The 20,837-nt window shown below is 36.1% G+C and overlaps 1 protein-coding gene across 3 annotated transcripts in view; it reads right to left on the bottom strand.

The window, feature by feature from the left end:
• Nucleotides 1-849: 849 nt before the first annotated feature.
• NR2C1 (nuclear receptor subfamily 2 group C member 1) overlaps nt 850-20,837 on the bottom strand; it is a 48,256-nt gene continuing 28,268 nt past the window's right edge. For all 3 annotated transcript variants that reach the window (XM_053942020.1, XM_053942021.1, XM_053942019.1), the window contains 10 exons: nt 19,296-19,475; nt 17,205-17,352; nt 17,013-17,103; nt 15,135-15,319; nt 11,744-11,906; nt 10,225-10,346; nt 7,085-7,224; nt 5,151-5,288; nt 1,930-2,035; nt 850-1,406 (listed from right to left, as the gene is read on the bottom strand). In XM_053942020.1, coding sequence (XP_053797995.1) covers nt 1,232-1,406; nt 1,930-2,035; nt 5,151-5,288; nt 7,085-7,224; nt 10,225-10,346; nt 11,744-11,906; nt 15,135-15,319; nt 17,013-17,103; nt 17,205-17,352; nt 19,296-19,475 — 1,448 coding nt within the window. In that variant the 3' untranslated portion in view covers nt 850-1,231. The remainder of the gene's footprint in view (nt 1,407-1,929; nt 2,036-5,150; nt 5,289-7,084; nt 7,225-10,224; nt 10,347-11,743; nt 11,907-15,134; nt 15,320-17,012; nt 17,104-17,204; nt 17,353-19,295; nt 19,476-20,837) is intronic.

Raw genomic sequence — 20,837 nt, forward strand, 5'->3', positions numbered from 1 at the left:
GGGATACGTCTCTCATTTTAAGCAAGAGGAAATAAACATGCAGGGGTGCATAACTTCCTGTTGCAAAAGGAAGCAAGAAGCAAGCACATGTCAGGGTTACTTGTCACGTGAGTCACATCCTCAAGACAGAAGGGCATTTAAACTCATCCTTAGATAGAGCTATGAAGTATGATTCAGGCAACATGTATGGAGTAATCTAGACCCATTTCTAATGAGGAAAGGAAAAGCAGCAGAGGCTATGCTCCCATATGGAAGGACACTGGATTTGACAAACTCAAATTTGAAAAGTAATCATACAGGACTGGTTGGAAAAGAGAATTACATACCCAAGGGCTAGCCATAACAAAAATAAAGACATGGACAAAAGCTAAGAGCCATCTAGAATGCCTCCATCACTGAGCAATGAGTATGAAAGAGGGAGGGGTAGTGTGAAAAAGCTCTGAGACCAGAAAAAGCAGGAGTATGCTGTTTTTGAATGCCTGCAGTATACACTTCTCTGCTAGTTTTTCATAGTATAAAACAGCTGATGTCTACCACATTATTGTTACAATACAGTATTCAGTTGCATCTGCAAAACAGTCACTACGGACTCTTTGCTGCTTCTCTTTTGATCAGCTGCATCAATGTTAACATCAGAATATTTTTAAATGTGAATGTCCTCTATTTCTCTGCACTTGGGGTATGATATCCAGTGTTTAATTCAGCAGGAAACAAATCACTCTTCAAAACAACAGCCAAAACTAAGCTGGGTCTTGTCTACATGGAAACTGGCCTTTTCAGGATGTTTGATTATGTATTTTCCACTTGATATGTGAAAAAGAACTAGCAGCAAAACACTGAAAACACAACTCAGAGAGGAAAGTTAATTTATTTGTCTAAAACATCAAGCTAAGTTGAGATACCTTAGTTCAATCAAAGCTTCTTCACTTTCCTCATAAGCCTGAGCTTCATAAACAAATATTCCAAGTCCGTCTACCTACAAAAATAGGATGGACAATTCTTGACCTTCTTCAGATAACAAGTTAATTTACAAGTCCTTGAAGACAGATAAAGAACAGGAAGTGATCCTATATCCTAATGCACTCCACCATGTTTCCCAAGTGTACTGGAAAGGAGGAATATGAGCCTTCTTTGGAAAGGTGCGTTGGAAGGCTTATGACCATCTCTTGGAGACAGGGTATGCATTTACATCACCATGATTGCCATGGTACAGAATCCTGGACTGCTACTTTTACACACCATGACCTATGATCTGAGAGTTGTAGTCTGCTGTCTCCATTCGCAGAATGTACGGGATGATGCTGTCAATCTGAACATTGCCAATTAGTCCTGCGAAGAACAGCTCTTCAGTGATGGCAGCACTCATCAGCCTAAGAGCAGGCAATCGGAGAAGAAGTCTAGATAGTCTGGAAAATAAATTTGATGAAAAGTGTTACTTAGAAGATCACAGATTTTGGTGTTCTTCAGGATATTATTAGCAAAAGAAGAGAAAAAAAATGACAAAGGACACTACTGGCCAAAGTTTGCTATATCTAGTTCATGAAAGGCTTAAATATTTAAATCAGTATAGCATTAAATTTATGTTTAGTCATGTCTTGAACTGTACAGAAAATGTACAAATGCTTGTCAACTACATGACATGTACTCTGCATGTTTGGATTTAAGACTAAAGGAGAAAATATCCCAAACAGATGCAATTAAAATGGAATGTTACTAATATTTATTTCTGATATTTAATTTTAGAAATTAATAATGAGATGACAAATACTACACATAGTATGTATGACCACATGCATAATATTTGAAGTGTTCTAAATGTAATTCCTTAAGGAAGTAAGAAGAAAATGTATATATCTATTACATGAAAAACTGTACAAATCAGTGACTCTGAAAAGAGAATCAATCAAGTAAGCATCTAAGTTTACAGACCTGTAAGTATCATCCGGATACGCCTTTGTTACATAGTCTTGGAACTCCATGTAAGCTTTTTCTTGAAATTTCTCAATCTGTACCACATTTTCTAGACCTGGGTGATCTGAAAAAAAAAAACCCCTCTTCTTTGTTATACCCGTTCTACAGAAAATGAACTAACATCCATACAGACTATCCAGTTGCCAACATACTGAAATAATTATGTGGTAGCTGCAGCAACTTCAGTTTCAGTTGTGGACACTACTTTACCTCCTTATATTTCTCCTTCTTTACATTTACATTTTACTTAACTTTCCATAAATATAATCAGACATTTGAAAGAGTTCAAATAAATTCAGTGCTTGCAATGCTTATGTTAATCTTGATGGTACAACTCTGTTCTCTGTGTAGCAGTAAAACAGGATTGTTTCAACACACTAACACTTCCTGGAACATTGGATGCACAAATAATATTTAGGTGAAAAGTGAAGTATAAAATTAAGATCAGTGGAAGAAGCAGAATAAAAAGCTATGAACTGCCTAAGACATGTAGAAAACCGTACTGAATCACAGAATATGCTGAGTTAGAAGGGACCCATCAGTATCATCAAGTCCAACTCCTGGGCCTGCACAGGACTCCCTAAGAATCACCTGTGTGCCTGAGAGCATTGTCCAAATGCTTTTTGAATTCAGATAGGCTGGTATGTAGCAGACTGTTCTTTCTCACCTATTTGGAACAAAAATTTCAAATATGCTAATCATAATTTTTAGCAGTGATTTGAACTTACTTGAAATATGTGTTCCTAAAACGAAAGGACATCAACCTAACTGCCAAGTCACTCTTGGAAATTATTATCCAGTAATTCTGAACTCTTTACATGGTCTGTAATTTTATTATCCATCTATCTGAATGCAAAAATTTTACTGTCATCCTAGCATGACAAATCATGTAGATGAAGAGTTGGAGTTGATGTGCAAAATGCATCCCTTCATGCTGCTGCTTTTAGAGCCATGTCAGGAGCACAGTGAGAAGTCAGCTTCTGGAAACAGTAGTCTGAAGACCACTGCTTGTACACTTGCAGCCGTTTAGAAAGATGTCAAGTCTTCTTGGCACACCCTTTACACTAATCTCTTTGCCCAAGGCTGTCTTGTGGCAATCAAACAGCTGGCTCGGCACAGCTGAATCACCAGGGTCTACTAAAGCAGAGGCTCTTACCTTAGGGCTCTGCTGCATGCACAGCCCAGCCCCATCCTGCAGCACAGCAGTAAAATCCCTGCAATTGTAATGTCTAGCCTGTGAGTCATTGCCAGGACATCCCTTCTGTTCAAAGTATCAAACATGACTTTCACATGTATGAAGATTGTTATATGGCTCAAGGATCAAGACTCCTGACAACACATTGCCATTAAAGCAACTACTCATTAGTAATGTGAATTTGAAAACATCAGGTAAAGAAAATTTCTCTCAATCATGGGACTGGACTAGAGTCTTTTCCCAAGGTATTTTTCCTTCTACCTTTTGTGTGGTCAAATATAATTGGAAGGAGACAAACTTCAGACTAAACAAATAGGTTAATACTACTTTGCAAGCGCAAGGTTCCTAAGAAGTATTTTTTGTTGTCTAACAGGATTGATTTTTCCACACAGGCCAGAGGATTCTTTCATAAATCTTAGTGAACTTCATTCTAAAAAAATGGACTTGAGGTATTATCCCATAATTTTGTTTCTTTCCTGAAGTAACCTGTACCATTTCTTTGTATAGGAAGGCCATGAAAAGGATTATTTTGGGGTAAGAACACTTATAGAAAGTCTCTTCTGTAATAATGGTGTATTTGCAACTGCTCAATCCTCAGCAGAAAAGGAAAACTGCAAAGATTTTCAAGCATGCTTAATATTGTGTTTAAACTTATTTGGTTTAATGGTGAGTCCTGCTTATCAGGAAACTGAAACTGTTTCAGTGATACAGTGAACTGTACAAGCAAACACATGAAACCATGTAAGACTCTCCTGGTTGTAAGGACTGAGAGCAGGATTATGTTGTACTATAAAACACCCAGGATCTGATTTTCCTTAGAGATCCACAATAGAAAAATTATCACAGTAGGAATTCCTCTGGAAATTTATCATCTTTCCTGAAGGGTTCTGACTCTACTTATACCACCTTTTATTTGCATGAATGTCTTTCACCTCAGAAGTCTTCCATTACTGCAATATATACATATATAATTATATATATAGGTAGCAATGGAAGATATGCAGGGTTTCATTTGTGCACTTAGATGAATACCATGAAAAATTCATGGAGACAGAGGCAGTACTTGAGATCTGCACATTTTTCTTTTACCAAAAGACTTGGTTTGGCTTTGTACTAATCCCAATTCTGAATGATGAATCTAAGGCCTGCAGGATACTGATACAATACCTGAGTGCCTTTTGTGAAAAGTCAATTCTACAACTTTCAAATAAAGAAAATTAATTTTCTAACTTTCTACATCCAGGCATATAGGTTACACAATGTAATTACTCAGTAAGTATCTATAATAACCAGAGGACTCTCTCCTCCCTATTGTAAACTAATCACCCAGAAGGGAAATAAAGGTGTATTACCTTCACTTTCTAATGTACATCTAGTAATGCTACTGAGAGTACATTAAGCAAATAATGTTTCGAAGACAAAAATAATAACAAGTCAATGTTTGTGGTGTTCATTCTCCAGAAATGCTATATGCATTGTCTGTGTGGGGGAGAGGTGATGTTTCTGTAATTCTGAATGTGAGAACTGATGCCCAGATAGTCTTTCATATATTAAAATCCCAACTACCTGGATTAAAAACCCATCTCCTCTGGATGTGCAAGAGCAATGCTTCAGAAAATTAAACTGCAGGTCTTCAGAAAATGTACCCCAGAAAGGAGGCACAAAATTAAAAGCAATAAATAAATAAATGAAGAGAAAAAAAAAAAACCTGAAACCAAAATCTCAAACCCGAAACAACAAAAAGCATGAGTGGCACAACCAAGAATGAAAATCTACAAATAAAAAGAATCAAAAGTCTCCCCCTGCAAAAAAGGCCCCAAAGCAACATTCAGTTGTTTACAGTAGAAGATTAACCCTCCTCTTCCTACAGTCCTTACAAACCTTCCAAGGTTCTTCAACAAATGAGGCAGTAATTGCACATAACGAAACAGGTATACAGCAACAAATAGCAGATTAAAATGTTACATTTGGAATAATTACATACCAGGACTGAAGAGGACGATTGCTTTCAAATATGCATATTCATATCCATCTAGACACAGTTTAACCATGCTGTTACAAAACTCTTGCAATTTGAAGACATGCTCCATTACTAGTCTTCCTCTATCTGTTGGCAGCTTATCTAAATCAAGACACCCATTAAAAAAATTACCAAGTTAACACACAGACAAAAATGTGGTTACACTGGAATTTTAAAAATAATTATTTTATTCAAATAACGGGAAATCTATGCCATCTATAAATTCCTATTAGGTCTGAATAATCTTGACACCAGCAATTACAGAGTATTAACACTCTTTTTTCCCATCTTTTCCAATTAGGTTCTTCCTGCTAATACTTCCAGTTGTCAGGCACGGAATAGAGCTTGAAATGATCAAGGATGGAAGAGACTACTTATAAGTAAAGCATACACTGCTACTGCTGACCTGTGGTCTGTGTGTAAGGATGAGGTGCCACATGGTAGGCCAGTGTACAGCTTTGTGGGTTATTTTAGTCAGAGACCATGCCACTGCTGGGAAAGGTGTACTATACACCTTCCCTGATTTACACTCAGGGGAATGTGGTTGGTGCAGAGCTGTTCCCCTTGAGCTAGCATTAGCAAAGCAGCCTGAAAACTCCATTCCCTCCATAATCCAAGTCTCTAGACTGCACAAACTTAGTATCTCTTGGAGGTACTGCAGCTGGCAGACTGCACAACTGGTTCTTGCAGTCAACCCAAATTCCCAATTTAAATGGTAGAAATATGTATTTGTAATAATGATAAAAACATGACTAATTACAATACCCTTTCTAGTAAACATACTTTAAATATTACATAGACCAAAATCTCCAAATTCCATTTTTATCTGCTAGAGACAATCATAAATTTGTTAATACCTTTAGCTGATCCAGTACATCTCACAATTTGATCAGTTTGTTTTAAGCTATTATTATTTATAGAAGGATCTTGTAGATGTTTTTAAATCACAAAACCCCCTTGGAAGTAATTCTTTAATTACCTTATCATAAAAGAAGATGAAAAATCTATAGTCTGGTAGCTGTTTGTTTCCAGTTTACCAATCTGCATTTACATAGCATCAACAACAGTGAATTTTCATACCCCTAACAGCAAACAACTCAAAAAATCAGTTAAATCTGAAAATTATTAGATTTTTCTATGTGCATCTACCTTATGAATAATGTGTTATGACTATGAACAGATGAAGATTATACTATTATTGACTGGATAGCTTTTAGTGGTGATAACCTTGTGAGTATCCTCGAGTACACAAAGCTTAGCAAAAACTCCCCTCCAGCTCAGAACAGAATTAAAAGAGGCCAACTGATATGTCTTTCATTTCAATGAAAAATATGCCAAAGATGCAGGACACAGGATTAGCAGGGAACAAAGTGTACTTAGTGGAGATCTGTTGAAGACTTCCATGTAGACTAAAACTAATACATGGAAGTCAACAAGCCAAGTTATGTAAAGGAACTGTTATCATCAAGTTGGCATTCAGCTGCTTTGTGTCACAGCTATGAAGAGCAAGGACAGGTGGGTCATTCTTTACTTTGTATCCTTATCATATTCACAGTACTCTTGCATTCTTAACATTGATGCTGCCCAAAATATTCCTAATTTGGGCTGATTATATTAACAGACAGCAGAACACTATTAGACAATACAACACACAAAAATATATATTTTTAATTTGGAGTTAAATATTATCATAACTGACCTTTGCAAAATTGCTAAAAAATTGTATCTTGGGCACTGTAGTTGCTAGTATTATTTTGTTTCAATATTAACGTGAAATTCTTTAAACAGTAAATTTACAATAACAACTGAAGGATAAATAAAGAGCTTCTGTGAACTTCAAAACTTAAAAAATATCAAGTAATTCCCCATGTCTGGCACGTGCACAGTATACACCTTACCTTGTTGTAAACTGCCTTGAAGGTGATTAACAAAAGCAGCTAAGATCGTTGCCACATTCATAACTTGTGAGCACTGTGCTAGACCAAGCGTAAAAAGTTCATTCCAGCAGGCTTTTACTAATGATATGCTGTTATCCTGTCTATTAAAAAGCACAATAATTTAATAAAACCAGCCATTTGCATTCACACATGTTTTTTAATATTGGAGAAACACTTCATAAAACATTAATCTAATTCAATCATTACAACCAACACCAAAATGAAGTTCTGCATCAGTTTTCTTTGCATGCTAGAATTAAAATACCTGGTTTAAAGTGACTTTTGTAAAGTAATACATTTTTGTTTAAATGACCTAAAAGGAAATAGATTTCTATTACAAAAGCAAGATGAAGTTACAGTAAATCCCAGACAGTTACAACTGTCACAGTGTACTCCATCATGCTAGTTTTATTAGGATTTGGGACAATATTTATATGCATGGACAAAAAAAGATTGCACTGTTCCTGTATTGCGGACATAGAACAGACTCAGGGGTCTTTTTTTTCACTTGAAAATTGACAGGTTGGTATACTTTTTTAATTAAAGATACAGGTGAAATGGAATGTGTGTGATCAAGCTTCTGAGCTTCCTGACTGCTACTTTCTGCATCCCTTTCAAGTTTGGAATAAGGTTTGAAATACAGACTTCGAAGTATAAATACCAGTCATAAGGATTTATTTACTGTAGCTTAAAATAAAAGATATCAATTCATATTCAGCCACTTTTGTATTAGTAACCTAACTTTCAGTTATGCCAAGTCTCTAACTCACAGAGCTTAACAAGAGCTCAGTACCTTAGAAAGCAAATCCCACCAAAGAGGAGTCAAAATCAGGTACGACGTTTCACAGCTTTAGCCAGTGAATATAAATAATGGAAATTTAAAAGAAGTACAAGATCTATCAAAGAAGAAAAGCATATTAAAGCTAGGATTTCAAAATACAAAATACAGTGGAATGGATTTTTGAAGAATGCAGATATAATCTTCAAGTACAGTTCTGATGATTTAGTGCAATACTAAGATGCCAACTGACTGGTGAACACAGACTTGTCCTTAACCAGATTACAAAGAGCTTACTGAAAGCAGTATTTTTCATTATGATCAAGTTCTTTTTATGGTAGACACAATATTGTACATGAAGCTTCTGCATGTATTGTTCATCTCCTTTAACATAATCAAAGGGACTGTGCTGAGCACCATTGAAAATAGGGCGCACTGGTTACTCCTCTGATACATGTGTGTAGATAAACGTATCATCTACAGCATCTTTATGGCTGATCAAAGTTCCACTAGAACCAGTTCTTAAGTTTGCTTAAGCAGCCTCACAAAACGAAGAGGCTGTAACCAGCTTGGCGAAGGCTTCAGTAGGAAACTCTCTTGTGAACAAAGATGCCCATGCAGGAAGATGAACTAATCAATATGTAGCATCATTAGGTCAAAGGCAACTATCCTGCTGTGACTAAAGGAGAATGTTGCCTGAGGAGGAAACAACCTAGGTACAATTATCCGTCTTCCTTACAAAACCATTACTCATCATGCTCCATGAATTTCTCTTCAGTTTAAAAGTGAAATGAGTCAGCCTTCTGAAAGTTAAAATTATAGGATATAAGGTACTCCAACTATAAAGGCTGCATTAATTTCAAATAAATCTCCACTTGAAAATAGTTTGCATTTTAGGCGCTTCAAAGAAAAATTGAATTTATGTTATTTATATACCATTGCCCATGTTCTTGACTGGGTCTGTAAATGCTATTATAGGTGAATATTAACACTATTATGGCAGTTTACTCCTCCACATTTTTTAAGCATAAAAATATATTGGGAAATAACAGATAAAAAGAGCACATGTAGATTTTTCTTGCTAAATCTTTTTGGAGCAAGAGAGGTTTGCTGTACTAAATTTTATTTTTAAGAAGCAATTCCCATTTTTTGTTAGAATACCAATTTGTACTAATTTGCAGTTGTCTCTCTGTAACAAAAACATTTTTTAAACTTAGAATGACATAATGTACTATGTATATTTGCAATGCATTTTGTAATTCTGCAGGTCAACAATTTCTACATCATATTTACCTATTTTTTTACCCCTACTATTCTTTAAGTTTATATGATATTCCTTTCTCCTTCTCCAACACACAGGCTTAATTACACACAATACAATATCTTTCCTTAAAAAGCGTAGAATAATTTGGCTGAAGCATCTGAGTAAACACAAACAGTAATCACAGATCATCCTGCTTTTGACAGCTTTCCTGGAAAAGGGGAGAATCTCTCATTTTAAAAAAGGAATTCTCTTTGCTGCCACAGTCACAGACTATTTTGATATTAAACAGAAACACTGAGACGAGAACAAACTATCATGATTTATTCACCATTTGTGTCAGAGCTGATACAATATCTTTATTTGTTTGATGTATCTTCATAAAATTACTTCTGAATATAGGATAAATCAGTTTTTCCCATGCAGTTTGGACATTTTTTTTCCTGATGATCAGCTATGGACTACAAAATTGAACTTAAGTGATACACTGAATTCTGATGGAGAAGCAGGATGTTATACAAACTGTAAAAAGAACAGTTAGTAATTACCTTTGGTTACAGAAGCCAATTATTTTTGGCAAATCTCCTGAAATTAGACAACTTCATTCTGAGTATCTGCTGAATCTAGCAAACCATTTTCTTCATATAGGCTACTAAAGGCAAGATTATTATTTGTAATTCACCTTATAAGGATAAAAATTTTGGGGATTCAGACAGAAACTTCTTTTTGGTGATTGCCTGATAAGCATCAGGATATAGCATAGAGCTGTAGCTATTAAAAAGGTGATAGAAATTCCTATTTTCTCAAAATATTTTAAGAAGCAGCAGTGTGCAGGCATCCAATTGTTTTAAATTAATCCTTTTTCTTACAAAACCCAAGCAAAGTCCTGAATTTGGACTCAAACTGGGAGTAGTTTTAATTCAGAAAATTTACCTTACAGTTAAGATTTATAACAGTTTTAATTAGCAGTTTTATATTTTTACAAGTCCCTGAAGAAAACAATAAAAACCAAAAATTCAAAAGCACATAGCCACAACGTAAGTGAATAAACCAAACACTTACCCCAAAGCTTGGAAAGATGGAATGGAACGTGCCCAGTGCATGGATAAGAAAAGCAGCCTGGAGGCAGACTCACAGATATAGTGAACGTTAAGATAATCAGGCATAGGAGAAGGCATGGTGAGCTGCAAAACAAAAATAGAAAGAAAGAAAGAAAAAAGAAGAAAGTGTAAGACAGTTACTTTACTTTCTTCATAATACGTTCAGGAAGAAATCAGTCCTTGGGGCTTCTTTAAAGTGAAAAAATAAAACTGTTCTTTAAATAAAAAAGGTATAATCCCGACACAAAACTGAATTACTCCCTTTTGCATTATTAGCCACACCATTACACGCTGTATGTCAAATAACTACACAGAAACTAAAAAGACAAAAAGTTTGATTCGTTCATAGAAGTTCATGTCTGGGACAACTGGAGATGGAAAATCTCAAAACTCAACTTCTGAGACATTCTCAAAGAATAAGAGAGAAGAATCACTGTAACTGGAATGAACTTGCTTACATTAGAGGAGTTACATCTCCTGGAGATAGAGTGTGTGTGAGAGAACTATTTCACAAAACATTTCTTTTTTTTTTACTTTTAATTAATATTTTACAAAGAAATACAAGAGAAATCTTTTGATGTTTGAGCAACATACCCAATACACAGCTGCTCCCAAGTCCAAAAAATATAACCAACATATTTCAGAAAGGATGTTCACAATGTTAGTAAGATTAGTGATGTTACCTGCATATGTAAAGAAAAAGATTCCACCCAAAATAGCTTAGAACATGTAATTCTGTCTTCAGAAATTTATATTTTTTAATACAATGTTCTGGCTAATGCAATTAAAAAAAAAAAAAAAAAAGAGCTGACATTTGCATTAGAGATGTTAATTGGAATGATCAAAACACATGCTGGTAAGAGGGGTAAAGTTTGACCAAATGCCTGTTACTAAGTTTTCAGATGACCAAGCTTTTTGATTTGTCCATGAAAAATAAGGTGATAAAAAAGATAATAGGAATTCCTGCAAGCTTGTAAAATGAGAACTAAATCCAGAAAATATATCATTAACTAACACAGCAACTGTATTTAAGTCAATTACTAGCAGGCTAAAATAGGGCAATCTACATAAACAAGAAACTGACAAATACACTTAAAGGTCTCAAAATTCAGTTGCAGATTGCATCAGACCCACCCGTTAACAAGTGAGAACGTGGATACTGACTGCTTCATGCAATTAAATTCTCACTCTGCTTCATGCAAATACTTTGTCTATGTAAATCCTTTTGTATTCCTTACCCAGTATTCTTAAGGTAAGAAACTATAAAATAACCAGTGCAGCTAAACCACTGCAGAGTGCAGGACTTTCTCCCAGACAAAAATTAACCAGTGAAGAAAAGCAGTTCATTAACTGAAAATTAATGCTAATACCTGAACAAACAATCCTCTAAGAAATTCAAAATAAAGCTTAGTCAGATCATTATTGTACATCACTATGTCAAAATAGTTATAAACAGTCAACAGTAAGAAAGTATTCAGTACCCTAAATGCTACATGAGCATCACTGAGTAGTGGCCCCTCTATTTCAACAATGTTCATGCTTGTTTCTCCACCAAGCAGCTGTGCACTGGTGTCAATACTTTCAGAGTTCTGGCATGCTGGGCTCTCTCCTGGATTTAATGCTTTTGCAAGAGTATCAAATGCCCTGTAAGATCACAAAAAAACAAAAAGAAAATTTCATTTTAGAGACTGTTTCAATTTAAAGAGGAACCTGCACACGTCTGAAACCTATATGTAGAAGTCTGTTTCAAAGAGTGAGATTTGGAAAATAAAAGTCAGTAGCATGCTTTTCCTGACATTCCATCTAACTCTAAAACAAAAATTAGCAGCAGATCCTGTTTATAATACTAGTTGCCAACAAATTCACAGTTTTGACATATTGGTTGTGCTGCTGAATCACAGTTTGCTTTTCAATATCTCTTTAGTGATGTTCACTGAGAGTGCTGGCATGAGTGCTTTGAGGACATGATCACCAGACTGCTGTTACAGTCATTTAGCGCACGTATAAATTTTACAGGCTTTTACTGCTATGAAGCACAGAATAAGATTATTTTTTTGTTAAGTAATGAGTTGTAACTACAACAACATTTTTCAACTTAATTTGAAAAGACTGCTACAAAATATGTCAGAGAAAGCACTCCCATGCTTTCAATACAACCCTTAGTACCCTCTGCTGTGTGGCGGTGCCTCTTGGCTTTCACAAGCACAAATGCTAGAAGGCAGATGTCAGGACAAGCACAGATGTATTACTCAATATTTGGCTGCTTGATAACACGTGTTGTTTTTCTGTTCATAAATACACCTAAGAACTACAACTGACACACCTTCAATCAAATATACACAGACTTGATCACTGCCTACAGACAGATGACATATCCCAGGAACAGCAACATTTCTATACAGTATTGTATGAAAAACTTACACACTGAGACCTGAAAACTTTACAAAAGCTGATTATCGGCTAGTATGTAGAGCTCATTCTCAATTTATAGACATGTTTATTACCACAGAGTCTAAAAATCACTGATTTAATGCCAAAATCTGGGATAGAAATTGGCCACCTTCTCTACCCCCACACTCTTTAGCTACATGGATTCACTAGCATGTCTAAAAATGAAAAAAAACCCAAAAAAACAAACAAAAAACCCCAAACAAACAAACAAAAAAAAAACCCCACCAATGAGCTGTTTGACATAACTACAGACAACCAAACAAAATATCACAAAGAAAAAGCTGTTGACACTGCCTCAAGGCTTGGGATGGTAAATGAACTACTTTTTGGTCCTCACTAGCCTGGGTACCTTGACGAATACACATGAGAGTGACTGGGGCATACACGGGTGAACTATACAGACATACCTGGGCCATCTTCTGTCCCTGGTAAGCGCAACGCTGGCACAAAGGGAAGGCATTCATGGCTCAGTTCTAGAAACTATACTATAGACTCCTGCTAGAAGATCTCAGTTTCAGGTCTTCCACAATTCACTCTTAGATAGAACAGGCAAACACAGCAGCTCAGTGACAGCTGCTTTTAAAGAAACAACAGGATCTCTGTGGGGTTCTTCATGTGGCAGGGACAGAAATTTAAGAGAAGAACAAGACTTTTCCTTTCCCCAAAAGGTAAAGGTCATATACATCTGTCACTATCCTGTATTTATTATAGCACGGGCTGAAGAGTGCTAGAAAAATAGTGTGGGCATATACACTTGTTAACCATGTCTGTTCATGACACTTTCCCCCCCAAGTCACTTTTCAATGTTCCTTTCAAAGAAATCTTCTCCCTTCTATCTCATAAACTGCCAGTAGTAAGCCAGCAGAAGTTGTAGCAGCTTTGCTTCCTCATGGCTCAGTAATGCGAGTCCTTTCCTATACAAAGCCCCAATATGAGCAATGTAAAGTAAACATGAGCAAACTGTAAAGTAAAACACCATGGAAAAGAAAATCTAGAACAAAGCTCGTCTGGGAGCTATGAAAATCTAGCCCTCAAAGTGAGGAAACAAGGCATAAGCAACATTGAAATGCATGGCATTGATATAATTTGCTACAGATAATTTTGTTTTTCTTTTTGTCAGGCTCAGTCATTAACAGATATTTAAGACTGCAAATAAACTGTAAAGAAAGAATATCATGAAGCATTAGAGGACAAGGTATGTAAAATTACAATATACTACACTGGCAGAGGGCCTGACAGGGAACTCAGTAATTCAGAGAAAATGTTTAGTTTCTCTTAGAGTAACAACTTCCCTTTCACAGCAGTATTTAACTTGAACCTCCCCACTGTACAGCTATTAGGTAACCTACTTGACCAGTACATCAAGTCAGAGCTCTTTCAAACTCTCTAGCTGAGAGAACTAGATGTCTTTTCATAGACAGACTTTTAAAACTGAACAGTAAAAATAAGCATCTAGAAGTGCCCACAAATTCAAGATTTCTACATCTCTTTGAACAGCCATAGTATTGAATGATGTCTGTCAGCACATGTAACAATACTACTTACATGGCATATTCTAACATCCTTTACCAAGGAGGACAAAGCAAAGGCCCAAATCAGCATCTATAAAAAGTCAGACTGACTTTCTATGCAGTAAAAAGGAAAGGAGCAGAAAAAATGTAATCTGCTCGCAATTACACAAAGCAGTAGAGACCAAATGGAAATCAGATATTTCAGCCACTATACGCCCATCTTTTTCCCCTTAATGGATTTACTCTGCACACACTTTCAGAACAGAATGTAAAATGTAGGTGGTGTGTAAAAGACAGTTGCTGGGACAGCAGGCAGAAGCTTGCATGAGATGACAACCAAGGAAGAACACAATTGTGATTGATGGAATAACTGTGAATGTTCTGTATATACATCTTACACATATGCTCACCACAGTGGCACATTAAAACCATTGCAAAATACAAGTTTGTAAGATACTCAGTGAATGCATTAATATTGGTAGTGAGAATTCTGTAACTTCTCTTGTGTGGAAGGAAAATGCTTTTCAAGCTTTTAAGGTGACTAATAGTTACAGACACTTAACTATCACACAGATGAGATCTCTTAAGAGCAAGTTTTCCAGGATGATACAAAGTACTAAGACTATAGTACAAGACCTAACATACCTTAGTATGGCCAATCAAAAGGTAAGAAAATCAGCTGTAACATTTATACTGAAATTAATTTCAAGTACAAACAACTAAAAGGATTTATTTCTCTAATGGAACTTTCTTTTGATTTCATTTGGAAGACTCTTACAATATTTGCCTTCTACATGAGCTTATGCTGCTATTATTTTAAAGTAGATAAATTTCCTACATTGTGATGATTTAACTAATTGCCTGGTCTGAATTGAGAGACCTTCTCTTCTCTAAGTGTAACATGCCTTACCTTGTAACATCACTACTAGTTTGTTCTTCTTGCTTGAGTTCAGGTAATGATGCATCTCCATTGCTCAAATTTTCGATCATGGATAGCTCTGTATTGCTTTGTGACGTGTCTTTGCATTTACTGAGATTTGCTAATGAAGTCACCACATTTGCCAGTGTACTTAAATCTCCTTGACATGCTTCCACCTACGGGAAAAGAACAGCTTTTAATTCTCAGTTAATTGGCAGCAGTTAACCTGCAAGAGAAGAGCCTAGCTTTCACATAAATGAAGAATAGAGCATATAAAAAGATATACCTGTAAGAAAACTTTTTCAGTACATAGGTAACCACAATACAGCAATCAGACACTGCACTGCATCTAAAATATGGATTATTTTGACATTTACTTGTAGAAGTAATAGCTATCTATTTCTTTCTGAAAGAATACTACTGATGGTAAGCAAGTGCAGAAAGATTTCACATCTCTATGCACTAGTCCATCACCAGGAATATAAGAATGCTCTAGATTATATTTTTAGCATCTTCCTTCACCATGTAAATGAGTCAGTAGTAACCAGCTAGGCAAATGTCTGAGAAGAAGGAATGCATGAAAAGTCACCTTTATGAACAAGCAGAAAAATAATTATGTAGCCTTTTTGGTGTTTATGTCTTTGTCTAACTGCAAAGGAAAAAAGTGATTCAGTACTGGCTAGCAACTCAGAGAGGCAGTAAGATGTGGCCCGCTCTGTCCCAGAAGAAGAAAAAAAAAAAAAAAAAAGGTACATTATTACAGACAAATATGCAGCTGCTGCTGCTAACACCAGACAGAGCAATCAAAGCAAAATGCATGAAAACAGTATGAGGGTGTTGTTGGTCACTCCTCACACAAGGTACCACTTGTTGTCACTCACCCCTAAAACAGGGCACCAATCTGACAGCGGTCACACGACTGACACCAGCATCAGTCCCTTGTTATCTAAAACCTCCCTAATTGACAGAGGACTCAAAAGACTGGCGACAAAGACAGCAGCAAGCATCAGCAATTTATTAAAGCCTTCAAACTGTCTGTTACAACCCCACCAGCAGCCCCAAGCCATACAAACTCCTTCCTCTCACAGCACAACCGGCTAGTTCCAACACACCTTTTGTGCTAATTCTTCACACCTTTTCTCTCACATGCATAACACCTGCCTGCCCTTTTAGTCTTCTGCGATTGGTCAATACACATCAGCATTCCATGAGTCTTCTCCTTCAATACTGGTCACCTGTCTTACACAGCTGCAACTTATCAGGGGCAAGATTGCCTGCAGCACTATCTCTATTCTCTTACAATCCATTCTCCCACATGAGGTAATTTAATATCAGCTAGAAAAACAAAAATGCTTCCTACTGTGCATATGTGAAGAAGCTACCACATGGCTTTAGTGGATCAGTAAGTGCAACAAAATGGAAACAAAGGAAAACCAGCTCATAAATGTAATTGTTGATGAGATAGGTCTTATCAGCTTTGCCAAAAAAACAGTGATTCAGGATAAAAAAATCCTGAGTCCAATACTTACACGTGGCACTGTGATAGTGCCATGAGAAGTTTTGTGAAACTTTATTTGTACAAAAGAGCAAACCAAGTGTAAGGATTACCCAAAAACAAAAATTAAAATAATAATGCCCTTAAGACTCTCTAAAAATGTGAAGAAAGGAGATTTACTTTGTCATGTTTTTAGAATTTTTACTATGTGAGGCTAAGAGGATTCTTGTAAAGAGAAGGCATTTGAAACACTGGTGAATGTTGTAAAGGAGTGTTTTAAAAATTAATTTAACCAAATAGAATACCCTTCTCTCCTTACATATAAAATTATGGCAATTAGCTCTACTTATCATATCAGTCATATCATAACATACCTTATCTGGAGTCATCAGCACAGTAGGCTCACTTTTTATTGCAGACGGATGAATGTTAACAAACATTCCTGATTCCAGCAAACCCGTTGACCTGATAGAAAACAGCACAAGTTTTAATTTTGATTAATTTTAAAACAGAATTTTCCTTTTCCAGAATACAGAGATAGCCACTTCTGAATACAATTCACATACCTTGCTGTTTCATTGTCTGTTACAAAAGTTGGGGTTGCAGCTAATGGACTACGAAGATCTTTCCGAATGTAGATCTTTTCTGTAGAAGCTGCACAGTTCGAAGATTTTTCTCTTGACACTTCAATAGGTTTCCTCTCACACTGTACAGCTACAGAAATAATACCCAACTATTAAATCACCCCTAATTACAGGATAAGAAATAATACTTTTTTCTTTCTTTAATATTTGATTTAATAATAATTTTGAAACTAATATATATATAAAATACATCCCATAACCAACAAGTTAACAAATTGGATAAAACCAGCACACTGACTTGATGACTTCTAAGTGAAATGATGTAGTAGTCGAAGTCTGAGATGGAACATATGCAACATTTTTAAGTTAAAATTAAGGGAGACATCCCCTCATTTTTAATTTTAATCGAAGTGGAAGCTTAAAGCTTCTCATTCTCTCAGTTTCACTATCTCACATTCTCACTTCCTTTGTAAAGGACTCATGGTACATTTTTCCAAGGATTGTGGGTCTATGCTGAACCCATATAACTTCATTCACTTAAAGAAGCTTCTCAAGTTAGGACTTCAGACAATACAGAGGGAAAGGTACATTCACAAAGTTGAGTTCAGACCATTTAAGATCAATTTGGGCAACACCCTGACCCACAGTCACTGACTTCAGAGAGGAAGTAGATTTTTAATTTGAATGACTCAGTGAAACAAGGTGGAATGAACTGGGGCTTCAGCCTACAGATGTATCACCTTGCTTTGGACATTAAAATGAAACTTACAGTATTACCCCCTATGGGGGAAATGTGGAAATGTGAAAAATGTGTAACTTCAGATAAAAAATTAAAAACTTTTCAAGATAGCAGTAGACTGTGATGCTATTCAGATTTTTACATTATTAAGTATCTTAAACCCCAAATGTTGTAATTTTAAGTATTGACAATGCTATTGAAGTCAGCCTGCAACCCACAAATAGTGCTTTAAAGGGTGGGAGATGGAGGCAAGTATTTAATCTTCCTTTGTCAATGCTGTGCTCAGTAGCAAGGTTTCACTTGGCTGAGAAAAGGCCAAGGCTTCTTCAAGGGACAAATAAACCTCACCGAGGGAGCTACAGTCCAAGACTATGCTAAGTTTTCTTTCCTTTCCCCACCCCACTGAGGAATGAGACTTCTTAGCACCAAACAATCTTCTCTCCCACTCAGTATTCCCTTGTGACCCAGAGATTATCTTCCTGCCTTCTGATCCCTAAGCCCAGTGATTGTGTTCTGCTTAAAACGTCTTCTGTCGGGGGGGCCTTTTCTTACTTACTGCCAGCTGAACTACAGGCTAAAGATCCACTTTCACTGCCCCAGCTTTTCCTCCCTTTCTGAATTAATTTCCTCTGTCTTACTGATTTCTGCTGACAGATGCAGGGCTGTAAGGAGGAAAATATCCACAGAAGTTCAAGAGGGTCAGTCAAATAAGGATGATAGAGAGCAGAGAACAAGACCAACAAGACAACAGCGTCACAGTATTAGGTTTGAATAATTTGTGTTTTGTGTGATTTTCTGTGTATTTAGTATTCTGACACTGCTGTGATGTTGCACTACCACTACATCTAACCTATGGAAAGCTAAAAAGGAACTTGGAATCTGCAGGAATGGGTAAGAACTGAACTTTAGATCACTATGGATCTCTGCCTTGTGAAAAACTGTCTCTGCAGAGCTTTGCCAAAAGTGAACAGCAATTGCCAGTAAACTCAGTTGTGGAAAAACTGAAAGGAAGGTAGGAGTTCACAAAGTTCAGTAACTTAACTTACACATAAAAAAGTTGAACTGCACAAAAAACAATGCAGACACGTTTGATATTTGCCATGTAGGAGTAACAATTCATTCACTTTCATCACATGGGATGGAACTTATTAAGCTTTTAAAGCAAACACCTGGTAGCATTTAATATTTCTGATACACCAAACTTTCTTTAAAGGAAAAAGATACAACAATTTAAAAATATGTAACCAAGATAACAATTTGTATCTATACAAAGCATATCTTTTGTAGCATGAAGCAGCTGCCAGGTGAAGTAGTTTGCTCTTACTCAGACTTACAATCTTGTTTCATCCCGAAGGCGATGCATCTCTGCAGCCTACAATACTGGCAGCGATTCCGGTGGTGTTTGTTAATGACGCAGTCTTTCGTTCCTCGGCAGGAATAAACTAAATTCTTCCGTATGCTCCTTTTAAAGAATCCTTTGCATCCCTCACAGGTTACTGCTCCATAATGACGCCCTAGTTACAAAGCAACAGAAAACATGAAATTAATTTTACAGTATCATATTAACATTTTAGACTTTACATTTATTAAAGACAAAGTATTAGCTATTTTACCCAGAAAAGGAACACTTGCTTTTCTGGTTGAAGATCTTAAAATATATTTGGACTATAAAACAAAATAAAAAAGCAAGTGAACAATTTTTCTAGTTCAAAGCACTTAAACAGGATTTTACAAACAGGCAAGTTGCTTATGAAATTATTTCCTTATCTGTTGACAGCAGTGTTAAGAAAAGGCTAAGAAAACAGGTCAGTAAGAATATAGCAAAAAAAATTAATTTATAGATTTCTCTAGTAATTTTCACATGATTTCTCATTACAATTTCAGCTGTTGAAATTATATGCATTAAATCTAACACAACCATGGAAAGTGCAAATATGGCATTTGACAGCATGAGGCAATCACTTCAAAGCTTTATTTTCACCTTTCATTTTCCTAACAGGGTAATGGTATCTCCGTGGTTCTTGCAGTAAAACATAAATGAAAGAATAATCTAGTATAAGTACAACATTTTTTTTTTATGACCAGTTCAGCATGTTTTCTGTATAATATAAAAATTTCTAAGATAGACTACAAAAAGTAAGTTTTACAATTATTTTTAGAAGTAAAATATTTTGATTTTGCATAAAATTATAAACATAAATAAAAAGGATTGATGAAGGCATGCTTGGCAGTTCCAACAATTTTAGTTTATGAATCCTTGAAATACCTATGGCACATTACAAAATAAGTCACAAATATGACCTAATTTAGGAAAAAACACTTTAAGGTTCTTTCCTGAAGTTTCTAGAAATTCTGACAGGTTTTCTAGATTCCTTTATCACAACCTTTTTACCACTACTAAAATGTGAAATTTCAAAAGCATCATATGTATTAAAAGAATATAGTCCGAAACATTTTAGTGGCAGCTGGATTATGAATATTCATTCTGCAAAGTACCAGGGCTGCTTCTTCACCTACTCTTTGATGTAGCTTCTTGGATTCCAGCTTGGAAGTGTCTGCAAAGCAGTTTTCATGACAGTGCTTGCCACATGGGAGGCTCCCCAAAACCTGCAGCTGCTCAGAGGAACACGGCACTCTCCCCAGAGTCATTACCACTGCCCAATATTCCAAGGCCAGCACAGGAGCAAAACCTCCTTGGATCTTCAGCCCCTCAAGGGAAACCCCAGCCCTCCTCTGGGGAGTCAGAGAAGTTTTAACAACTAGAACACCCCAATCAAATCTTTGCCTTAAGTTTGGCAGAAATTTCCTTGAGATGGGTGAGGTCTGATAAGTATTCAGAGCTCTAGCAACTGCATTTTTTATGTTAAACGTTGCCA

The sequence above is a fragment of the Vidua chalybeata genome, chromosome 5 (assembly GCF_026979565.1).
Source record: "Vidua chalybeata isolate OUT-0048 chromosome 5, bVidCha1 merged haplotype, whole genome shotgun sequence".
Classification (NCBI taxonomy): Eukaryota; Metazoa; Chordata; class Aves; order Passeriformes; family Viduidae; genus Vidua; species Vidua chalybeata.